This window comes from Salmo salar, chromosome ssa11 (genome assembly GCF_905237065.1).
Source record: "Salmo salar chromosome ssa11, Ssal_v3.1, whole genome shotgun sequence".
In the NCBI taxonomy this organism is placed as follows: domain Eukaryota; kingdom Metazoa; phylum Chordata; class Actinopteri; order Salmoniformes; family Salmonidae; genus Salmo; species Salmo salar.
In genome coordinates this window covers 49,078,116-49,100,037 of record NC_059452.1, presented here as the reverse complement: position 1 = coordinate 49,100,037, position 21,922 = coordinate 49,078,116, and the positions used below count along the sequence as shown (strand labels likewise).

At 42.2% G+C, this 21,922-nt stretch overlaps 1 protein-coding gene, 1 long non-coding RNA gene and 1 other non-coding gene across 18 annotated transcripts in view; 2 read left to right on the top strand and 1 right to left on the bottom strand.

Annotated features, from left to right (window-relative positions):
* Positions 1-866: 866 nt before the first annotated feature.
* Positions 867-3,241, top strand: LOC106587991 (uncharacterized). The gene is made up of 3 exons (XR_001324536.2): positions 867-1,295; positions 1,675-1,714; positions 2,864-3,241. It is a non-coding gene; the product is annotated as an uncharacterized lncRNA (long non-coding RNA).
* A 2,128-nt stretch (positions 3,242-5,369) lies between these two features.
* Positions 5,370-5,445, bottom strand: trnae-uuc (transfer RNA glutamic acid (anticodon UUC)). The gene has a single exon. It is a non-coding gene; the product is annotated as a tRNA-Glu (tRNA).
* A 1,817-nt stretch (positions 5,446-7,262) lies between these two features.
* The window catches only part of LOC106576577 (probable E3 ubiquitin-protein ligase HERC1), a 196,604-nt gene continuing 181,944 nt past the window's right edge, over positions 7,263-21,922 (top strand). For 8 of the 16 annotated variants that reach the window (XM_045689740.1, XM_045689735.1, XM_045689739.1 and 5 more), the window contains exons 1-5: positions 7,273-7,751; positions 19,220-19,407; positions 20,022-20,804; positions 21,308-21,403; positions 21,547-21,765. In XM_045689740.1, coding sequence (XP_045545696.1) covers positions 19,249-19,407; positions 20,022-20,804; positions 21,308-21,403; positions 21,547-21,765 — 1,257 coding nt within the window. In that variant the 5' untranslated portion in view covers positions 7,273-7,751; positions 19,220-19,248. Of the gene's footprint in view, positions 7,752-19,219; positions 19,408-20,021; positions 20,805-21,307; positions 21,404-21,546; positions 21,766-21,922 lie in introns of all 16 variants that reach the window. The other 8 variants (XM_045689732.1, XM_045689736.1, XM_045689733.1 and 5 more) reach the window with 4 other exon arrangements.

The following is a 21,922-nucleotide window of genomic DNA, read 5'->3' as shown; positions in this document are numbered from 1 at the left end:
AGTCCTAACCTGGTCCTTTGAGTCCTAGTCTGGTCCCTTTTAGTCCTAGTCTGGTCCCTTTTAGTCCTAGTCTGGTCCCTTTTAGTCCTAGTCTGGTCCTTTTATAGTCCTTGTCTGGTCCTTTTAGTCCTAGTCTGGTCCTTTTAGTCCTAGTCTGGTCCTTTTAGTCCTAGTCTGGTCCCATTTAGTCCTAGTCTGGTCCTTTTAGTCCTAGTCTGGTCCTTTTAGTCCTAGTCTGGTCCTTTTAGACCTAGTCTGGTCTTTTTAGTCTGGTCTTTTTAGTCTGGTCCTTTTAGTCTGGTCCTTTTAGTCCTAGTCTGGTTCTTTTAGTCCTAGTCTGGTCCTTTTAGTCCTAGTCTGGTTCTTTTAGTCCTAGTTTGGTTCTTTTAGTCCTAGTCTGGTCCTTTTAGTGTGGTCCTTTTAGTCCTTGTCTGGTCCTTTTAGTCCTAGTCTGGTCCTTTTAGACCTAGTCCGGTCCTTTTAGTCCTAGTCTGGTCCCTTTTAGTCCTAGTCTGGTCCCTTTTAGTCCTAGTCTGGTCCCATTTAGTCCTAGTCTGGTCCTTTTAGTCCTAGTCTGGTCCCTTTAGTCCTAGTCTGGTCCTTTTAGTCCTAGTCTGGTCCTTTTAGTCTGGTCCTTTTAGTCCTAGTCTGGTCCTTTTAGTCCTAGTCTGGTCCTTTTAGACCTAGTCTGGTCCTTTTAGTCTGGTCCTTTTAGTCCTAGTCTGGTCCTTTTAGTCCTAGTCTGGCTCTTTTAGTCCTAGTCTGGTCCTTTTAGTCCTAGTCTGGTCCTTTTAGACCTAGTCTGGTCCTTTTAGTCTGGTCCTTTTAGTCCTAGTCTGGTCCTTTTAGTCCTAGTCTGGCTCTTTTAGTCCTAGTCTGGTCCTTTTAGTCCTAGTCTGGTCCTGATCTCTGTATAGGACTACTGTTTCAGCTCCTATGTTTGTTGTCTTTGTCATGACATTCTTAAGGCTTTTCGTCCTCTGTATGTCATGCTGTTTTCTGCTGTGGTTTAGTCTGGTCCTTTTAGTCCTAGTCTGGTCCTTTTAGCCTGGTCCTTTTAGTCCTAGTCTGGTCCTTTTAGTCCTAGTCTGGTCCTGATCTCTGTATAGGACTACTGTTTCAGCTCCTATGTTTGTTGTCTTTGTCATGACAGCCCAAAGGCTTTTCGTCCTCTCTATGTCATTCTGTTTTCTGCTGTGGTTTAGCCGTTAAACCCATGCCAGGCCCTGGTGCGCAGACTGTCTGTCATTAATCTGGAGAACTTCAGGAGACAGTACGCACGACGGAGATGGAAGGTACGTCCTGCAGTACAAACATCTATCATACAATATCACCAACATGCCATTAGGTCATTGATAAGTATGTGTGTTGTGTGTGTGTGTTGTGTTGTGTGTGTGTTGTGTTGTGTTGTGTGTGTGTGTGTGTGTGTGTGTTGTGTGTGTGTGTGTTGTGTGTGTTGTGTTGTGTTGTGTGTTGTGTTGTGTGTGTTGTGTGTTGTGTGTGTTGTGTTGTGTTGTGTGTGCATGCTTGTGTGTGTGAGTGAGTGTGTATCTGTCCATGTGTGTAATTGTTTCTGATGTCAATAGGTCAATACATATGCTGTAGTGTGTCAGAAGATCTCTCTCTTGACTAGATGTCTATCAGGATAGTGTCTCTGTGTAACCACCTGACCAGGATGATGAGAAGAGGGCAGGAACAACAACAACATGACCAGGTGATGACCACACACACACAGTCAGCCTAACTAACCCATTAATATTGCACAGTCTATGTCTAATGAATCATCACTCAATCAAATGTATTTATAAAGCCCTTTTTACATCAGCAGATGTCACAAAGTGCTGTACAGAAACCCAGCCTAAAACCCCAAACAGAAAGCAATGCCGATGTAGCTTCTACGTGGCTAGGAAAAACTCCCTAGAAAGGCAGGAACCTAGGAAGAAACCTAGAGAGGAAGCAGGCTCTTAGGGCGGGCCAGTCTTCTTCTGGCTGTGCCGGTTGGAGATTATAAGAGTACATGGCCATTGTATTGCACAGTCATTAATTAATATTGCACAATCTATGTCTAATTAACCCATGTAATGCTGCTGATGCCACTGATCACTCAGCCAGTCATGGGACATGTGTGTAAACGTGTTAGTGATGGGTTGTCACGTCCTGACCAGTAAAAGTTGTTATTTGTTATAGTAGTTTGGTCAGGGCGTGGCAGGGGATGTTTGGTTTGTGTGTTTCGGGGTTTTGATGTGTGTTCTATATTTTCTATTTCTATGTTCATTCTATGTTCCCTATCTATGTTTTGTATTTCTGTGTTTTGGCCTGGTATGGCTCTCAATCAGGGACAGCTGTACATCGTTGTCGCTGATTGGGAGCCATACTTAGGTAGCCCTTTTTCCACCTGTCTGGTGTGGGAAGTTGATTTTGCATTGCTATTTGTAGCCTGCGAAACTGTTCGTTCGTTGTGTTGCTTCTTGTTTATTGTTTTGCTGGTTCACTGTTTATATTAAAATATGATGAATCCAACCCACGCTGCGCCTTGGTCTCACTCTAACGACGGATGTTACATGGGTCAAGAAGTGATGTGTTGTTGTGTTGTTGCCCTTGGTTACGCAAACACAAATACTGTTGCAGTTGTCATCTCAGCAAGATACAGAAAGTCATTCACACTGATCTACCCATTCATATCTAGAATCCACAGTAACTAAGCAATATACTGAACGTGTCATTGTGTTTAACCATGGTCCACTCTGGAGTACATAGATGACGGCCTACCTAACAGCTATTCTATTGACTATCTATTACTGGAGTCATTACAGAGAAACAGAGTGTACCTCCTAGAAATAGACAATACTGGTTGTGTTTTAAGAGGAGCTGTGACAGCGACAACGAGGAAGAGACCAGGAAGACAAGACTACAGACCAGGAAGAGGAGTAACACTTCCTGAAGACAACAACCAACCAAAACACCACCATTCCTCCATTCCACTTCCTGAAGACAACAACCAACCAAAACACCACCATTCCTCCATTCCACTTCCTGAAGTCAACAACCAACCAAAACACCACCATTCCTCCATTCCACTTCCTGAAGACAACAACCAACCAAAACACCACCATTCCTCCATTCCACTTCCTGAAGACAACAACCAACCAAAACACCACCATTCCTCCATTCCACTTCCTGAAGACAACAACCAACCAAAACACCACCATTCCTCCATTCCACTTCCTGAAGTCAACAACCAAGCACCATTTAAATCCAGTTAGCTGAGTATTTTTCTATAAAGTTTTGGTCTTTTCTCAGTGAAAGGTCATAGACATTAAGGTTTTTTTAATGATACTTCTGTATGTTAGCTAGCCGTTTATAAATCTGTTTACAGTATAGTGGTTGTATAATGGCGGGAAATATAAGAGAGAAGAATTAACCCGTTTGTGTTCTTACTGTATTTTACATAAGTGTTGTATGTATAAAAAATGTTTTCCTATTAGATTATGTTTAACCTGTGCATGCATTCTCTATACTGGCTATTGCCATTTCCTTACATTAATCTAACACCATTTTTCAACATGTGATTTATGGGGAATTAATCAATATTTTATGTATTTTACTATATGTTTCTGATTTGTAAACAATATTATGAAACCCTACAACCCATACCAATCCCTAATTGCTGTAACAATAAATATGACTATAAATCTTCTCTGACTCCGTGAGGCGAAACTCAGCAGCAACATATTTTCACGCATGGTTACTTTATTTTATCAGCCAGCGTGTTTTCTGACTCTTTTCCCAAGACACTCCAAATAGCAAGTTGAGTTGAGTACATTCATTCACTTAAACAATAAACCCAAAAGCAACTCTTTCTTTGGCTTCTGTCTGTAGTCTCTAGACCTCAGTTAAATCAGCTGAGTAGTAGTCTGTAAAGCACTGCAGTTGGTTTCTCCTCAGGATGCTGAATGACTGACAGTTGTTACAGTTGGTTTCTCCTCAGGATGCTGAATGACTGACAGTTGTTACAGTTGGTTTCTCCTCAGGATGCTGAATGACTGACAGTTGGTTTCTCCTCAGGATGCTGAATGACTGACAGTTGTTACAGTTGGTTTCTCCTCAGGATGCTGAATAACTGACAGTTGGTTTCTCCTCAGGATGCTGAATAACTGACAGTTGGTTTCTCCTCAGGATGCTGAATGACTGACAGTTGTTACAGTTGGTTTCTTCTCAGGATGCTGAATGACTGACAGTTGTTACAGTTGGTTTCTCCTCAGGATGCTGAATGACTGACAGTTGTTACAGTTGGTTTCTCCTCGGGATGCTGAATGACTGACAGTTGTTACAGTTGGTTTCTCCTCGGGATGCTGAATGACTGACAGTTGTTACAGTTGGTTATGTCCTCAGTGTGCCTCTGAGGTTACTGGAGACAAATTGGTGTTGGAGGCACACAACAACAACATACCGAAGCTGTGTTGAGGCCTCATAAGTTCAGAGTCAAAGTACTGTACATACCGTACAGAGTGGTCTCATATTATGAAAGAGATGCAAGTAAGTTGTCATTGCAACTTTGTGGAGGTTTGAGATCTGTTCACGTGGACCTTCAATCAGGACATTTGTAAACTATCCACAACCACTCCTTGAATGTCACCTTCTGAAGAATCCTTTGACATAAACACTTATCGATGTGATATATTAAGCATAGCCGACTACAGTACAGACACACAGTATAACCCAAAGGCGGAGGCTCGTTGTTGAGTCCAATGACTGTAGGTTCAGTTGGAGAATGTGACCCGGTCATTGTGTTCTAGGGTAGTGCTTCCTTCAGGAGACAGCACACTGCACATCCAGTCACCAGTAACATACCAGTAATAACATCACATACAGAGACCCAGTTACCAGTAACATACCAGTAATAACATCACATACAGAGACCCAGTAACATACCAGTAATAACATCACATACAGAGACCCAGTCACAGTAACATACCAGTAATAACATCACATACAGAGACCCAGTCACCAGTAACATACCAGTAATAACATTCATGCTGTTCATTATTTTTCCGTAGTGTAATTTTGTATTGTTTTAGTGATTCACCATAGTGAAGGCGTAGGCTCAGGTTTTATGGGTCTCTATGTTTTTGGTTGGATATGTTTCTCAATTTCTTTCTTAGGTTTTTGCATTCTTCGTCAAACCATTTGTCATTGTTGTTCATTTTATTAGGTTGTCTGCTTATATATTTTTAAATAGATTTGATAGGGAAGCTGAGAGGTCAAATATACATTTTACATTTTACATTTTAGTCATTTAGCAGACGCTCTTATCCAGAGCGACTTACAGTAGTGAATGCATACATTTCATACATTTTTTCCCCCCGTACTGGTCCCCCGTGGGAATCGAACCCACAACCCTGGCATTGAAAACACCATGCTCTACCAACTGAGCCACACGGGACCACATATACTGTTTAGGTTTTCTACTGCCACATTTACACCTTCACTATTACAGTGAAACATTTTGTCCAGGAAGTTGTCTAAAATAGATTTAATTTGTTGTTGTCAAATTGTTTTTTGGTATGTTTCTACACTATTATGCAGTTCCTTTGGCTTTGATGCCTTATGATTGAGAATTTCTCTCTCTCTCTCTCTGTCTCTTTCTCTCTGTAGAGTAGCAGCTAGAGTCTGAGCTCCAGAGCAGCTCTCCAGTAGAGATATGACCTAGGGCCCCTCTGTACTGTCTCTGCTCAGCCCAGATAACCACAACACTGCTTCCTCTGGCTGCTTGGCCACTCGGTTATTAACACTAGCCTCCACTCTATTTAATATTCATTTGGATTCAGAGATATAGCAGGGCCAGTGGCCACATAACATTAATCAAGAAATGTAATCCAATCTCTCACTCTTTTAATAATCCAAAACGTGTGGGTCCCTTGTCTGTATGTCTCTGTAATAACTAGAATAATGTAATAACTCTATAATGTAATAACTAGAATAATGTAAACACTAAAATAATGTAATATCTAGAACAATGTAAAAACTACAATAATGTAATATTTTGAATAATGTAAACACTAGAATAATGTAATATCTCAAATAATGTAATAACTCTATAACATAATAACTAGAATGTAATATCTAGAATAATGTAACAACCTGAATAATTAATAACTACAATCATAATGTAAAAACTATAATAATGTAACATAATAATGTAATATATTAATGTAACATAATAATGTAATAACTATAATAATAATTATGTAATAACACTATAATGTAAAAACTATAATAATGTAATAACCTTAATAATGCAATAACTCTATAATGTAAAAACTTGAGTAATGTAATAACTATAGTAATGTAGAACTCTATAATGTAATAACTATAATAATGTAATAACTATTATAATGTAAAACTCTATAATGTAATAACTGTAATAATGTGATAACTCTATAATGTAAAAACTCTATAATGTAATAACTATAATAATATACAACTCTATAATGTAATAACTATAATAATGTGATAACTCTATAATGTAAAAACTCTATAATGTAAAAACTCTAATAATGTAATAACTCTAATAATGTAATAACTCTAATAATGTAATAACTCTAGAATGTAAAAACTATAATACTGTAATAACTATAATAATGTAATAACTCTAATGTCAAAACTCTATAATGTAATAACTATAATAATGTAATAACTCTAATGTCAAAACTCTATAATGTAATAACTAATAATGTAATAACTATATAATGTAATAAATATAATAACGTAATAACTATAATATAATAACTATAATAATGTAATAACTATATCATGTAATAGTATATATGTTTTATGTAATAACTATATAATATAATAAGGTAATAACTATACAATGTAATAACTATAATAATGTAATAACTGTATAATACAAGTGGTCATTAAAACAGTTATAGTTGACTGCTATTACATGTTTCATCATTGTGATGGTATTACTGTATTGTGCATAGGGTCAAACATGCATGAACTGGAATTAGTACTGTGTCAAATTTAGGACCAAAGGCATTTGTAGAATAATTAACTATAATGCCATTGTAAAAATAACTTATATAACCACTGGAATTGATCATTCAATATTGAAATTCTTGCAAACAAGAGTCGGCATGGGTTCGAATCCGACCCACTGCCCTGTGACTCCCCCTCCCCTATCTCGGACTTCCAATACTTTACTATCTCTTCAATACATCTGCAAAAAAAATACGAAAGGACTGGGACTTCCCCACTCCTTAAAAAAAGAAACATTGAAAAAAAATGTTACATTATAGACAAAAATAATTTCTATAACCATTGGAATTGATCATTCCATATTGAAATGATTGCATGTTCCTTTGTTTTCATGCTTGCAGTCAGTCAGTCAGTAGCTACGCCTAAGACTGACTGTAGGAGCTGAACACACAAGACAGACAGACAGACACGCACACACATCACTGCACCCTAGGTCTGGGGCTGAGGATCGGGTTGGGAGTGAACCGCTCATCTGGATCCATTGCAGTGGAAGTTGCAGCCAGTAACGAAAAGGTGGGAAGAAAGGAAACAGGCTCCTGACTGTCAGCCTTTTTTTTGTGACTAACGACACCTTATCAAAACCCACAAATACAAAAAATCAAAACCGTACGGATACAACCTATACGTTCTGCAATTGCAGAAACCTTTGTTATTGCAATGAAGTGTATTTACGTGCAACAGTGAAGAGGCCCCTTTGACAGTTGATGGTAAGCTCGCCAAGCTAGCTACAGTACATCTCTCCTCTCCTAACGGCTAGCCAGCTATGCTAGCTAGGCCTTTCTATGTGTAAGCTTGCATGCAATGTCAATACTTTCCCTACAATTCATTTTACTATTGCAAAAACAGTGCCAGTCTTGCTATCTGTATCTGTGATGGCCAATTAGCTAGCTGTAGCCTGTGTTTGCTATTTTCCTACATCTGTATGAGATGTTTTCAGCTAGCAGCTACCTAGCTATCTAGCCACCTAGCTAGCTAACAGCAAAGTGGACTCTATTGGTTAGCATCGGTAGCCTGCTAGCATTAGCTTTATGTTGTGCTTCAGCTCCAGCGCCAGTTTACAACAGAACAGTAGTTAGCTAACTGTTAGTATCCCCGTTTGTAACAACGCTGTAATACATTTAGCCAGCATGCTAGTGAGTGAATTATTTTGATTATGGCCTATGTAGCTAACGTCACAGGCCTAGTAGACTAGTTGAATTTTAGCTAGTTCCATGCGATGCTAGCTACAGTAGCTAGTCTGTTAGCTTACCTTACTATCCAGCTGTGTCATGTCAGTCTAACATATTCTATGTCTGGTGTATATATTAGTCAAGCTAGTTTACGAATAACAAATAGCATGTATGTTGTTTTTGTGCATAGTCTGTTAAAGCTAGGTAGGTTAGAGACGTGGAATGTGTTAGTTAGCCCGCTAACGTTAGCTTCTAGCTAGCTAGTTTGTGCAATTAGTTAAGCTAGCGAGCTAGATGGCTAGCTAACTGGTCAGCTGATTTGCCTAGCTTACTGTTTATCTATCATAGGCAAGTATTTAGTAGCTAGCTAGTTAGCTGAAGTAGCTAGCTGGGTTTACAGTATATCAACACTGTATTGCCTACTATGACAATTTACAGTATTCCATCTTACTAGCCTTACTCACTCTTTATGTCAATCTTGTATGTTCAGACATAGCACGCCTGCTAATGAGATTGTCAATAATGCAGGTGCCCTTCTTCTTGAGCTCAATATAGCATGGTGAAAGCTGTACATTTCAAAAATATATATAACAATTTGAGTAATTTAGCAGATGAACTTATCCAGAGTGATTTACAGGAGCAATTAGGGTTAAGTGTCTTGCTCAAGGGCACATTGGCTTATGGATTTGAACCAGCTACTTTTCGGTTACTGGCCCAACGTTCTTAACCACTAGGCTACCTGCCGCCCGTAATACAAAAAGAGTTGTGCAACAAGAGATAGAGAAATGATTCTATACAATGCACGTAGGAAATGCATTGTCACTGTGTAGTGCATGGCAACTTCCAGACCGTTAGGCAATAAGCATCACCATAGCTGTGGACAGTGAAATCAATGTTTCCAGCTGTTGTTTAAAGATTTCATGGTTGTCGAATGCATGTTTAACCTATGGGACTACTAACATTTAGTTATTTGTATTGCATAATGCATAGTGTACAATGACGAAAGGTAGCTAACAACTAGGCCTGCTGGTATGAGTGAAGGGGGGGGTGGAGGGTAAGGGAATAGCCTAGACATAATAGACAAGCCTGAAGGGAAGGCGAAAACCGTTTTTGTTCTGCACTCAGTATCAGGTGACCTATTTCCCATCCAGATTAAACAGGTTCATAATCCATTAGTAAGTGATGTTGAAATATTACAGCCTCATTTTGTTGTCTAGGCCTTCCGCATGTTTCTCTCCACGTTGCTTCCCCACAGTAGTTCATGCAGGCTATGACTGCTGTGCTGATGTGTACTGGCTGATTGGACCACTGGTGTAAATAGGCCTATCCTGTGAGAACTGAGAGTATCAGTGGCAGAAGCACATGTAGGTTGATGTTTACTACTATTATCCTGTGTAATTGGAATGATCTGAAATGTTTACACCTAGGTCCTTGGGGAATATGCCATGTCAGGGTTACTTCCAGCAAAATTAGGGCATTATGTTGGTTCCATGGATTAGGCCGACAGCATGTTGGAAAATCTTCCCCCGAGGAGTATTGGGGATTGCCATTTGTAGTAATTGGAGCGCAGTGTTAGGCTAGCTAACTGTTTTACAAGTCATACATCATATTTTTTTTATATATTTTTTTATTTCACCATTATTTAACCAGGTAGGCAAGTTGAGAACAAGTTCTCATTTACAATTGCGACCTGGCCAAGATAAAGCAAAGCAGTTCGACAACATACAAAAACACAGAGTTACACATGGAGTAAAACAACATACAATCAATGATGCAGTAGAAAAAAATAAGACTATATACAATGTGAGCAAATGATGTGAGATAAGGGAGGTAAAGGCAAAAAAGGCCATGGTGGCAAAGTAATTCAAGTATAGCAAGTAAAACACTGGAATGGTAGATTTGTAGTTTGAAGAAAGTTCAAAGTTAAAATATAAATAATATGGTGCAAAGGAGCAAAATAAATAAAATAAATAAATAAATACAGTAGCGGAAGAGGTAGTAGTTTGGGCTAAATTATAGATGGGCTATGTACAGGTGCAGTGATCTGGGAGCTGCTCTGATAGCTGGTGCTTAAAGCTAGTGAGGGAGATAAGTGTTTCCAGTTTCAGAGATTTTTGTAGTTCGTTCCAGTCATTGGCAGCAGAGAACTGGAAGGAGAGACGACCAAAGGAGGAGTTGGCTTTAGGGGTGACCAGAGAGATATACCTGCTGGAGCGCGTGCTACAGGTGGGTGCTGCTATGGTGACCAGTGAGCGGAGATAAGGGGGGACTTTACCTAGCAGGGTCTTGTAGATGACCTGGAGCCAATGTGTTTGGCGACGATTATGAAGCGAAGGCCAGCCAACGAGAGCGTACAGGTCGCAGTGGTGGGTAGTATATGGGGCTTTGGTGACAAAACGGATGGCACTGTGATAGACTGCATCCAGCTTGTTGAGTAGGGTATTGGAGGCTATTTTGTAAATGACATCGCCGAAGTCGAGGATTGGTAGGATGGTCAGTTTTACGAGGGTATGTTTGGCAGCATGAGTGAAGGATGCTTTGTTGCGAAATAGGAAGCCAATTCTAGATTTAACTTTGGATTGGAGATGATTGATGTGAGTCTGGAAGGAGAGTTTACAGTCTAACCAGACACCTAGGTATTTGTAGTTGTCCACAAATTCTAAGTTAGAACCGTCCAGAGAAGTGATGCTGGACAGGCGGGCAGGTGCAGGCAGCGATCGGTTGAAGAGCATGCATTTAGTTTTACTTGTGTTTAGGAGCAGTTGGAGACCACGGAAGGAGAGTTGAATGGCATTGAAGCTCGTCTGGAGGGTTGTTAACACAGTGTCCAAAGAAGGGCCAGAAGTATACAGAATGGTGTCGTCTGCGTAGAGGTGGATCAGAGATTCACCAGCAGCAAGAGCGACATCATTGATGTATACAGAGAAAAGAGTTGGCCCAAGAATTGAACCCTGTGGTACCCCCATAGAGACTGCCAGAGGTCCGGACAGCAGGCCCTCCGATTTGACACACTGAACTCTGTCAGAGAAGTAGTTGGTGAACCAGGCGACGCAATCGTTTGAGAAACCAAGGCTACTGAGTCTGCCGATGAGGATGTGGTGATTAACAGAGTCAAAAGCTTTGGCCAGGTCAATGAATACGGCAGCACAGTATTGTTTCTTATCGATGGCGGTTACGATGTCGTTTAGGACCTTGAGCGTGGCTGAGGTGCATCCATGACCAGCTCTGAAACCAGATTGCATAGCGGAGAGGGTGCGGTGGGATTCGAAATGGTCGGTAATCTGTTTGTTGACTTGGCTTTCGAAGACCTTAGAAAGGCAGGGTAGGATGGATATAGGTCTGTAGCAATTTGGGTCAAGAGTGTCACCTCCTTTGAAGAGGGGGATGACAGCAGATGCTTTCCAATCTATGGGTATCTCAGACGACACGAAAGAGAGGTTGAACAGGCTAGTAATAGGGGTTGCAATAATTTCAGCAGATAATTTTAGAAAGAAAGGGTCCAGATTGTCAAGCCCAGCTGATTTGTAGGGGTCAAGATTTTGCAGCTCTTACAGAACATCAGCTGAATGGATTTGGGAGAAGGAGAAATGGGGAGGCTTGGGCGAGTAGCTGTGGTGGGTGCAGTGCTGTTGAATGCAGTAGGGGTAGTTAGGTGGAAAGCATGGCCAGCCGTAGAAAAATGCTTATTGAAATTCTCAATTATAGTGGGCTTATCGGTGGTGACAGAGTTTCCTATCCTCAGTGCAGTGGGCAGTTGGGAGGTGTTCTTATTCTCCATGGACTTTACAATGTCCCAGAACTTTTTAGAGTTTGAGTTGCAGGAAGCAAATTTCTGTTTGAAAAAGCTAGCCTTGGCGTTTCTAACTGCCTGTGTGTATTGGTTTCTAACTTCCCTGAAAAGTTGCATATCGCGGGGGCAGTTCGATGCTAATGCAGAACGCCACAGGATATTTTTGTGTTGGTTAACCTCTATGGGCTAGGTGGGACGCTAGCGTGCCACCCGTGGTGCACTCCATCAACAGCAGGTGCATTTCAAGAGCGGCAAATTTGAATCCAAATAAATGTCAAAATTCAAATTTTTCAAAAATACAACTATTTTACACCATTTGAAAGATAAACATCTCCTTAATCTAACCACGTTTTACGATTTCAAAAAGGTTTTACGGCGAAAGCATAAATTTAGAGTATGTTAGGACAGTACATTTACAAGAGTTGTGTGTAATGTTTTGTCAAGTCAAAGACAGGGTCACCAAAACCATAAAACCAGCTAAAATGATGCACTAACCTTTTACAATCTCCATCAGATGACACTCCTAGGACATTATGTTAGACAATGCATGCATTTTTAGTTCTATCAAGTTCATATTTATATCCAAAAACAGCGTTTTACTATGGCATTGATGTTGAGGAAATGGTTTCCCTCCAATAACCGGCAGTCAAGTCAGCGTCACAAATTAAATAATTAAAATTAGAAAACATTGGTAAAATATTATATTGTCATTTAAAGAATTATAGATTTACATCTCTTGAACGCAATCAACTTGCCAGATTTAAAAATAACCTTACTGGGAAATCACACTTTGCAATAATCTGAGCACTGCGCCCAGAAAAATACGCGTTGCGATACAGACTAGACGTCATGTTGGGGAGATCTAAAATCGAAAATACTATGTAAATAATCCATTACCTTTGATTCTCTTCATCAGATGTCACTTCCAGGTATCACAGGTCCATAACGAATGTAGTTTTGTTCAAAAAAGCTCATCATTTATGTCCAAAAATCTCCGTCTTGTTAGCACATGATCTAAGCCAGCCGGACTTCTCGTCATGAACGAGGGGAAAAAATATATTTACGTTCGTTCAAACATGTCAAACGTTGTATAGCATAAATCATTAGGGCCTTTTTTAACCAGAACATGAATAATATTCAAGGTGGACGAATGCATACTCTTTTATAACGTATTGGAACGAGGGTACCCAACATGAACTCGCGCGCCAGGTGTCTAATGGGACATCATCGTTCCATGGCTCTTGTTCGGTCAGATCTCCCTCCAGAAGACTCAAAACACTTTTTAAAGGCTGGTGACATCTAGTGGAAGCAATAGGAAGTGCCAAAATATTCCTCAGCCCCTGTGTTTTTCAATGGGATAGGTTTAAAGTCAATACAACACATCAGGTATCCACTTCCTGTCAGAAAATGTCTCAGGGTTTTGCCTGCCAAATGAGTTCTGTTATACTCACAGACACCATTCAAACAGTTTTAGAAACTTTAGAGTGTTTTCTATCCATATATAATAAGTATATGCATATTCTAGTTACTGGGTAGGATTAGTAACCAGATTAAATCGGGTACATTTTTTTTATCCAGACGTGCAAATGCTGCCCCCTAGCCCTAACAGGTTAAGGGCAGTCAGGTCTGGGGAGAACCAAGGGCTATATCTGTTCCTGGTTCTAAATTTCTTGAAAGGGGCATGCTTATTTAAGATGGTGAGGAAGGCATTTTTTTTAAATAACCAGGCATCCTCTACTGACGGGATGAGGTCAATATCCGTCCAGGATACCAGGGCCAGGTCGATTAGAAAGGCTTGCTCGTTGAAATGTTTCAGGGAGCGTTTGACAGTGATGAGTGGAGGTCGTTTGACCGCTGACCCATTACGGGTGCAGGCAATGAGGCAGTGATCGCTGAGATCTTGGTTGAAAACAGCAGAGGTGTATTTAGAGGGCACGCTGGTTAGGATGATATCTATGAAGGTGCCAGTGTTTGCGGCTTTGGGTTTGTACCTGGTGGGTTCATTAATAATTTGTGTGAGATTGAGATTGTTTTTGGAGAGGTGGATTTTTAAAAGTAGAAGTTCAAATTGTTTGGGTACAGACCTGGATAGCAGGACAGAACTCTGCAGGCTATCTCTGCAGTAGATTGCAACACCGCCCCCTTTGGTCGTTCTATCTTGTCTGAAAACGTTGTAGTTAGGGATGACGATTTCAGAGTTTTTGGTGGACTTCCTAAGCCAAGATTCAGACACAGCTAGGACATCTGGGTTGGCAGAGTGTGCTAAAGCAGTGAATAAAACAAACTTAGGGAGGAGGCTTCTAATGTTAACATGCATGAAACCAAGGTTATTACGGTTACAGAAGTCATCAAAAGAGAGCGCCTGGGGAGTAGGAGTGGAGCCAGGCACTGCAGGGCCTGGATTCACCTCTACATCCCCAGAGGAGCAGAGAAGAATAAGTATGAGGGTACGGCTAAAAGCTATAAGAATTGGTCGTCTGTGACGTCCAGAATAGAGAGAAAAAGGAGCAGGTTTCTGGGGGCGATAAAATAGCTTCAAGGTATAATGTACAGACAAAGGTATGGTGGGATGTGAGTACAGAGGAGGTAAACCTAGGCATTTATTGATTATGAGAGAGATATTGTCTCTAGAAACATCATTGAAACCAGAAGATGTCATAGCATGTGTGGGTGGAGGAACTGAGAGGTTGGATAAGGTATAATGAGCAGGGCTAGAGGCTCTACAGTGAAATAAGCCAATAAACACTAACCAGAACAGCAATGGACATTGCATATTGACATTAAGGAGAGGCATGCTTAGCCGAGTGATCAAAGGGTCCAGTGAGATTCAGACAGCTAGCCGGGCCATAGGTAGCAAGCTGGTGGAAGATGGGTCTATATCTATATCTATATATGGGTCTATATCATATCTATGGGTCTAGTCGGAGTTCCGAGGACACGTCGGAGTTCCGAGGACACGTCGGAGTTCCGAGGACACGTCGGAGTTCCGAGGACATGTTACATGTTAGGTCTATGGCCTCGTTTCAGAAACTGAATGTGGTCAGGGTGATCAACAGTTTGTAGTGATCACATTGTCCTGCACAGATGTGATCACTGTAAGATGAGGGCACTGTAGGATAGTTGTTTCGTTGACACACGAATTTCAGTGGCTTGTTTCATTTCCTGGTGTGTATAGTAATGTTCCGCTCAGGGCAACCAAACAGTGTCGTCTCACCCTCGATGGTAGTCTTCCATCCTGTCCTTACTGGATTATTGGCACCAGACTACATGCTTACTTTCTGTTGTGGTCCTTCTTCTTCTCACAGACACAATATCAAATAGTCTCAATGATTGTTTCCCACCCCTGTCTCAATGGTTAATATCTCCCCCTCTAATATCTTCTATCTGTCAGCTGTAACAAAGCCCCATCTCCTGTCCTGACGGTCTAATATCTTCTATCTGTCAGCTGTAACACAGCCCATCTCCTGTCCTGACGGTCTAATATCTTCTATCTGTCAGCTGTAACAAAGCCCCATCTCCTGTCCTGACGGTCTAATATCTTCTATCTGTCAGCTGTAACACAGCCCATCTCCTGTCCTGACGGTCTAATATCTTCTATCTGTCAGCTGTAACAAAGCCCCATCTCCTGTCCTGACGGTCTAATATCTTCTATCTGTCAGCTGTAACACAGCCCATCTCCTGTCCTGACGGTCTAATATCTTCTATCTGTCAGCTGTAACAAAGCCTATATCTCTCCTTTGTCTGTCTGTCTGGTTGATGTCTATACGTCATGTCATGTTTCGGAGGACGCATGGCTCTCGACCTTCGCTTCTCCGGAGTCCGTACGGGAGTTGTACTACCAATTGGATATCACAAAATTGTGGAGAAAAAGGGGTTGAAAAGTTTACATAAAAATAATTGAAATATCATATTTACATAAGTATTCAGACCCTTTACTCAGTACTTTGTTGAAGCACCTTTGGCAGCAATTACAGCCTTGAGTCTTCTTGGGTATGACGCTACAAGTTTGGCACACCTGTATTTGGGGAGTTTCTCCCATTCTTCTCTGTAGATCCTCTCAAGCTCTGTCAGAGCAGCTATTTTCAGGTCAGAGATGTTCGATCGGGTTCAAGTCCGGGCTCTGGCTGGGTCACTCAAGGACATTCAGAGACTTGTCCTGAAGCCACTCCTGCGTTGTCTTGGCTGTGTGCTTAGGGTTGTTGTCCTGTTAGAAGGTGAACCTTTGGCCCTGTCTGAGGTCCTGAGCGCTCTGGAGCAGGTTTTTATCAAGGATCTCTCCGTAAAATATTTCACCTTTTATTTAACTAGGCAAGTCAGTTAAGAACAAATTCTTATTTACAATGACGGCCTACCAAAAGGCCTCCTGCGGGGACGGGGGCTGGGATTAAAAATAAATTAAATAAAAATATAGGACAAAACACACATCACAAGAAGAGAGACAACACAACACTACATAAAGAGAGACCTAAGACAACAATATAGCATGGCAGCAGCACATGACAACACAGCATGTTAGCAACACAACATGACAACAACATGGCAGCAGCACAACATGTTAGCTGCACAAAACAGGGTACAAACATTGTTTGGCACAGACAACGGCACAAAGGGCAAGAAGGTAGAGACAACAATACATCACGCAAAGCAACCACAACTGTCAGTAAGACTGTCGATCCTGACTAGTCTCCCAGTCCCTGCTGCTGAAAAACATCCCCACAGCATGATGCTGCCACCACCATGCTTTACCGTAGTGATGGTGCTAGGTTTCCTCCAGACGTAACACTTGGCATTCAGCCCAAAGCGTTCAATCTTGGAACTCTGGAGCTCTGTCAGTGACCATCAGGTTCTTGGTCAACCCCCTGTCCAAGCCCCTTCTCCCCCAATTGCTCAGTTTGCCTGGGCAGCCAGCTCTAGGAAGAGTCTTGGTGGTTCCAAACTTATTCTATTTAAAAATGATGGAGGCCACTGTGTTCCTGGGGACCTTCAATGCTGCAGCCATTTTTGGGTACCCTTCCCCAGATCTGTGCCTCGACACCATCCTGTCTCGGAGCTCTACGGACAATTCCTTCGACCTCATGGCTTGGTTTGTGCTATGACATGCACTGTCAACTGTGGGACCTTATATAGACAGGTGGGTGCCTTTCCAATTCATGTCCAATCAATTGAATTTACCACAAGTGGATTCCAATCAAGTTGTAGAAACATCTCAAGGATGATCAATGGAAACAGGATGCACCTGAGCTCAATTTCGAGTCTCATAGCAAAGGGTCTGAATACTTTTTTGTTATTATGGGGTTTTGTGTGTAGATTGAGGACATTTTTTTTTATTTAATACATTTTAAAATAAGGCTGTAACGTAACAAAATGTGGAAAAAGTCAAGGGGTCTGAATACTTTCCGAATGCACTGTATATCTGTCTGTCTGTCTGTTGTTAACCTCTCTGGGCCAGTGGGACGTTAGTGTCCCACTCTATTCAACAGCCAGTGGAATCGCGTGGCACGAAATACAAATACCTCAAAAATGCTATAACTTTAATTTCTCAAACATATGACTATTTTACACCATTTGAAAGATAAGATTCTCGTTAATCCAACCACATTGTCCGATTTCAAAAAGGCTTTACAGCGAAAGCAAAACATTAGATTATGTCAGGAGAGTACGCAGCCAAACATAATCACACAGCCATTTTCAAAGCAAGCATATATGTCACAAAAACCCAAACCACAGCTAAATGCAGCACTAACCTTTGATGATCTTCATCAGATGACATTCTTAGGACATTATGTTATACAATACATGCATGTTTTGTTCAATGAAGTTTATATTTATATCAGAAAACAGCTTTTTACATTAGCATGTGATGTTCAGAACTAGCATTCCCACCGAAAACTTCCAGTGAATTTACTAAATTACTCATCATAAACGTTGACAAAATACATTACAATTATTTTAAGAATTATAGACACAGAACTCCTTTATGCAATCGCTATGTCAGATTTTAATATAGCTTTTCGGCGAAAGCACATTTTGCAATATTCTGAGTACATAGCTCAGCCATCACAGGCTAGGTATTCAGACACCCGCCAACTTTGGGGCTCACTAAACTCAGAATTACTATTAGAAAAATTGGATTACCTTTGCTGTTCTTTGTCAGAATGCACTCCCAGGACTTCTTCTTCAACAACAAATGTTGTTTTTGTTCCAAATAACCAATAGTTATATCCAAATACCTCCGTTTTGTTCGTGCGTTCAGGTCACTATCCAAAGGGTAACGCGCGAGCGCATTTCGTGACAAAAAAATTCAAAATGTTCCATTACCCTACTTAGAAGCATGTCAAACGCTGTTTAAAATAGCGATAATATTCCAACCGGACAGTGTTGTATTCATTCAAAGAGGGAAAGAAAAAAATGGCGAGGTCTCGTGAATGCGCATCTCCAGTCTCTCTGTCACCAGGCAGACCACTGACAAACTGTGCTGCTGTTATCTGCCCAGAGACAGGAGATGCCTCAATCCGGTTTCTGAAGGCTTTAGAGAGCCAATGGAAGCCTTAGAAAATGTCACGTAACAGCACAGATACTGTAATTTCGATAGAGATGCAACAGAAGGACTACAAATTGTCAGACTGGCCACTTCCTGCTTGGAATCTTCTCAGGTTTTTGCCTGCCATATGAGTTCTGTTATTCTCACAGACACCATTCAAACAGTTTTAGAAACTTTAGAGTGTTTTCTATCCAAATCTACTAATAATATGCATATTCTCGTTTCTGAGCAAGAGTAGTAACCAGTTTAAATCGGGTACGTTTTTTATCCGGCTGTAAAAATACTGCCCCCTATCCCAGACAGGTTAATATATCTCTCCTCTGTCTGATGTTAATATATCTCTCCTCTGTCTGTCTGGTTATGTCATATCATATTGTTGTTTCTATGATTGTTTTCCTTTCTTAATGGTTAGGCCTCGTTAATATCTGTCACCCTGTCCTCCCAGGACTAATGGTTAGGCCTCGTTAATATCTGTCGCCCTGTCCTCCCAGGACTAATGGTTAGGCCTCGTTAATATCTGTCGCCCTGTCCTCCCAGGACTAATGGTTAGGCCTCGTTAATATCTGTCGCCCTGTCCTCCCAGGACTAATGGTTAGGCCTCGTTAATATCTGTCGCCCTGTCCTCCCAGGACTAATAGTTAGGCCTCGTTAATATCTGTCGCCCTGTCCTCCCAGGACTAATGGCAGCAGAGTGACATGCCATCATGGCCCTGATGATTCCTCCAGTGAAGCTCAAATGGCTGGAGCACCTGAACGGCTCGTGGATCACGGACGACAGCGAGTCCATCTCCACGCGGGAGGGCGTGTCCGTGCTCTACTCCAAGCTGCTCACCAACAAGGAAGTGGTCCTCCTACCCCAGCAGGTGAGAGCAGAATGTGATGAGTTAATGTGTGTGTCCCAAATGGAACTCTGTTCTCTGTGTAGGCCACGTTGCGACTGTGTCCCAAATGGAACTCTGTTCTCTGTGTTGGCCACGTTGCGACTGTGTCCCAAATGGAAATCTGTTCTCTGTGTAGGCCACGTTGCGACACAGCCAATACTTTGTCTGCATTGCGCAGAAATGATTTATTTTTGCGTCACAAGCTCTATGTCATCACCAAGCCTGAGTGCCAGTTGGTTTATACCATCATACCAACTCATTGTCAGTCTCTGTCATGCCCAACATCTGTTGGTTCTGAGCACAAACAGATCTGGGACCAGAATAAAAGTTGAATGAGGCCCACAGTGAAACATCACATAGCTAACATAGTACAACACATCACAGCTCTACCAACTGTAGCTCAGTTGGTAGAGCATGGCGCTTGCAACGCCAGGGTTGTGGGTTCGATTCCCACGGGGGACCAGTATTTAAAAAAAATGTATGCACTCTACTGTAAGTCGCTCTGGATAAGAGCGTCTGCTAAATGACTAAAATGTAAATGTAAAAAAAAAATCACAACACCACACATAGGCCTAATATCAATGCTGTGCCCTCAGGTGCTGTGTCTGAAGGGACCCCAGCTGCCAGACTTTGAGCGTGAGTCCCTGTCCAGCGATGTACAGGAACACTACCTAGATGCCCTCCTCAGCAGCCAGATGGCGTTGGCCAAGATGGTGTGTTCCGACTCTCCCTTCGCCTCAGCTCTCCGCAAACGCCTGCTGGTCCTCCAGAGGATCTTCTACGCTCTGTCCAACAAGTACCACGACAAGGGCAAGGTCAAGCAGCAGCAGCACTCGCCCGAGAACAACTCCGGATCGTCCGACCTGCACTCTGTCAGCGAGCGGCCGCGGTCCAGCACCGATGCTCTGATCGAGATGGGGGTCCGTACGGGCCTCAGTCTGCTGTTCGCTTTGCTCCGTCAGAGCTGGATGATGCCGCCGCCCGGCCCCGGAGGACTCAACCTCTGCAACGATGTCATCCACACGGCCATGGACGTGGTCTCCTCCCTGCCGCCCCTCTCCCTGGCCAATGAGAGTAAGATCCCTCCTATGGGTCTGGACTGCCTGACCCAGGTCACCACCTTCCTCAAGGGAGTGACCATGCCAAACTCTGGGGCAGACGTGTTGGGTCGGAGGCTGGCGTCGGAGCTGTTGCTGGGCCTGGCTGCCCAGAGGGGGTCCCTGAGGTACCTGCTGGAGTGGGTGGAGATGGCCCTGGTGGCGTCCGCCGTGGTCAGCACCATGGAGAAGGACAAGATGAAGGTGTGTCTGCTGAACCAGGAAGGGCTGATTGGATACGACTGCTTCATGAACATCCTCATGCAGATGAGACGTTCCCTGGTAAGCGTCCTATAAACAATCAATCAATTTATTTACAAAGCCCTTTTTACATCAGCTGACGTCACAAAGTGCTGTACAGAAACCCAGCCTAAAACCCCAGACAGCAAGCAGTGCAGATGTAGAAGCACGGTGGCTAGGAAAAACTCCCTAGACGCACTTTATTGCTCATGATTTGTTGCATACTTACATTGTGTTCTGTAGGTCCATTGTGCTCTTTGTATTACCAGATGGCATATATTTCTCCTGCTGCTTCTTCAGCGCTCCTTATTCATTGCTCATGATTGATTATGTTCCAAGTCATTCTGTATGGTCCCATTTACCATATGCTGTGTAGTATGGCTGTGTATGTAGTATGTGTATGTAGTATGTGTAAGTGTATGTAGTATGTGTAAGTGTATGTAGTATGGCTGTGTATGTAGTATGTGTATGTGTATGTAGTATGTGTATGTAGTATGGCTGTGTATGTAGTATATGTAGCTGTGGCTAACCTGACTCTCACCCAGGGCTCGTCAGCAGACAGGAGTCAGTGGAGGGAACCAACACGGACATCAGACGGGCTGTGCTCTTTGTATGAAGCAGCTCTCTGTCTGTTCGAAGAGGTAAAATATCCATTCAAATACCATTTTACAGGTCAATTTACCTTCATTTTATACTGCTTATGAATGCTATATGTATGGGTTCTGAAGTCATCGTTTACATGTAGGTAGGTAGCCTTCTCAAGTAAAGCACTATTTCCTCCCAGGTGTGCAGGATGGCATCAGACTACTCCCGTACCTGTGCCAGTCCAGACAGCCTCCAGACCGGCGAGGCTCCCATGGTGTCAGAGACGTGTGAGGTGTATGTCTGGGGCAGCAACAGCTCCCATCAGCTGGTGGAGGGAACACAGGAGAAGATCCTCCAGCCCAAGATGGCACCCAGCTTCGCCGATGCACAGACGGTAAGAGACCACAGGTCTCCAAAGGTGTGTGTGTGTCATTTCCTGTCTTTTTTAAAGCCAGTGGTTCTCAAAGCTCTTCTCGGTGGACCTCCAGACATTTCACAATTTTGTTTTGGCCCTGAATTAGCTCACCTGATTCATCTAATCAAGGACTTGATGATTAGTTGAATCAGTTGGGATA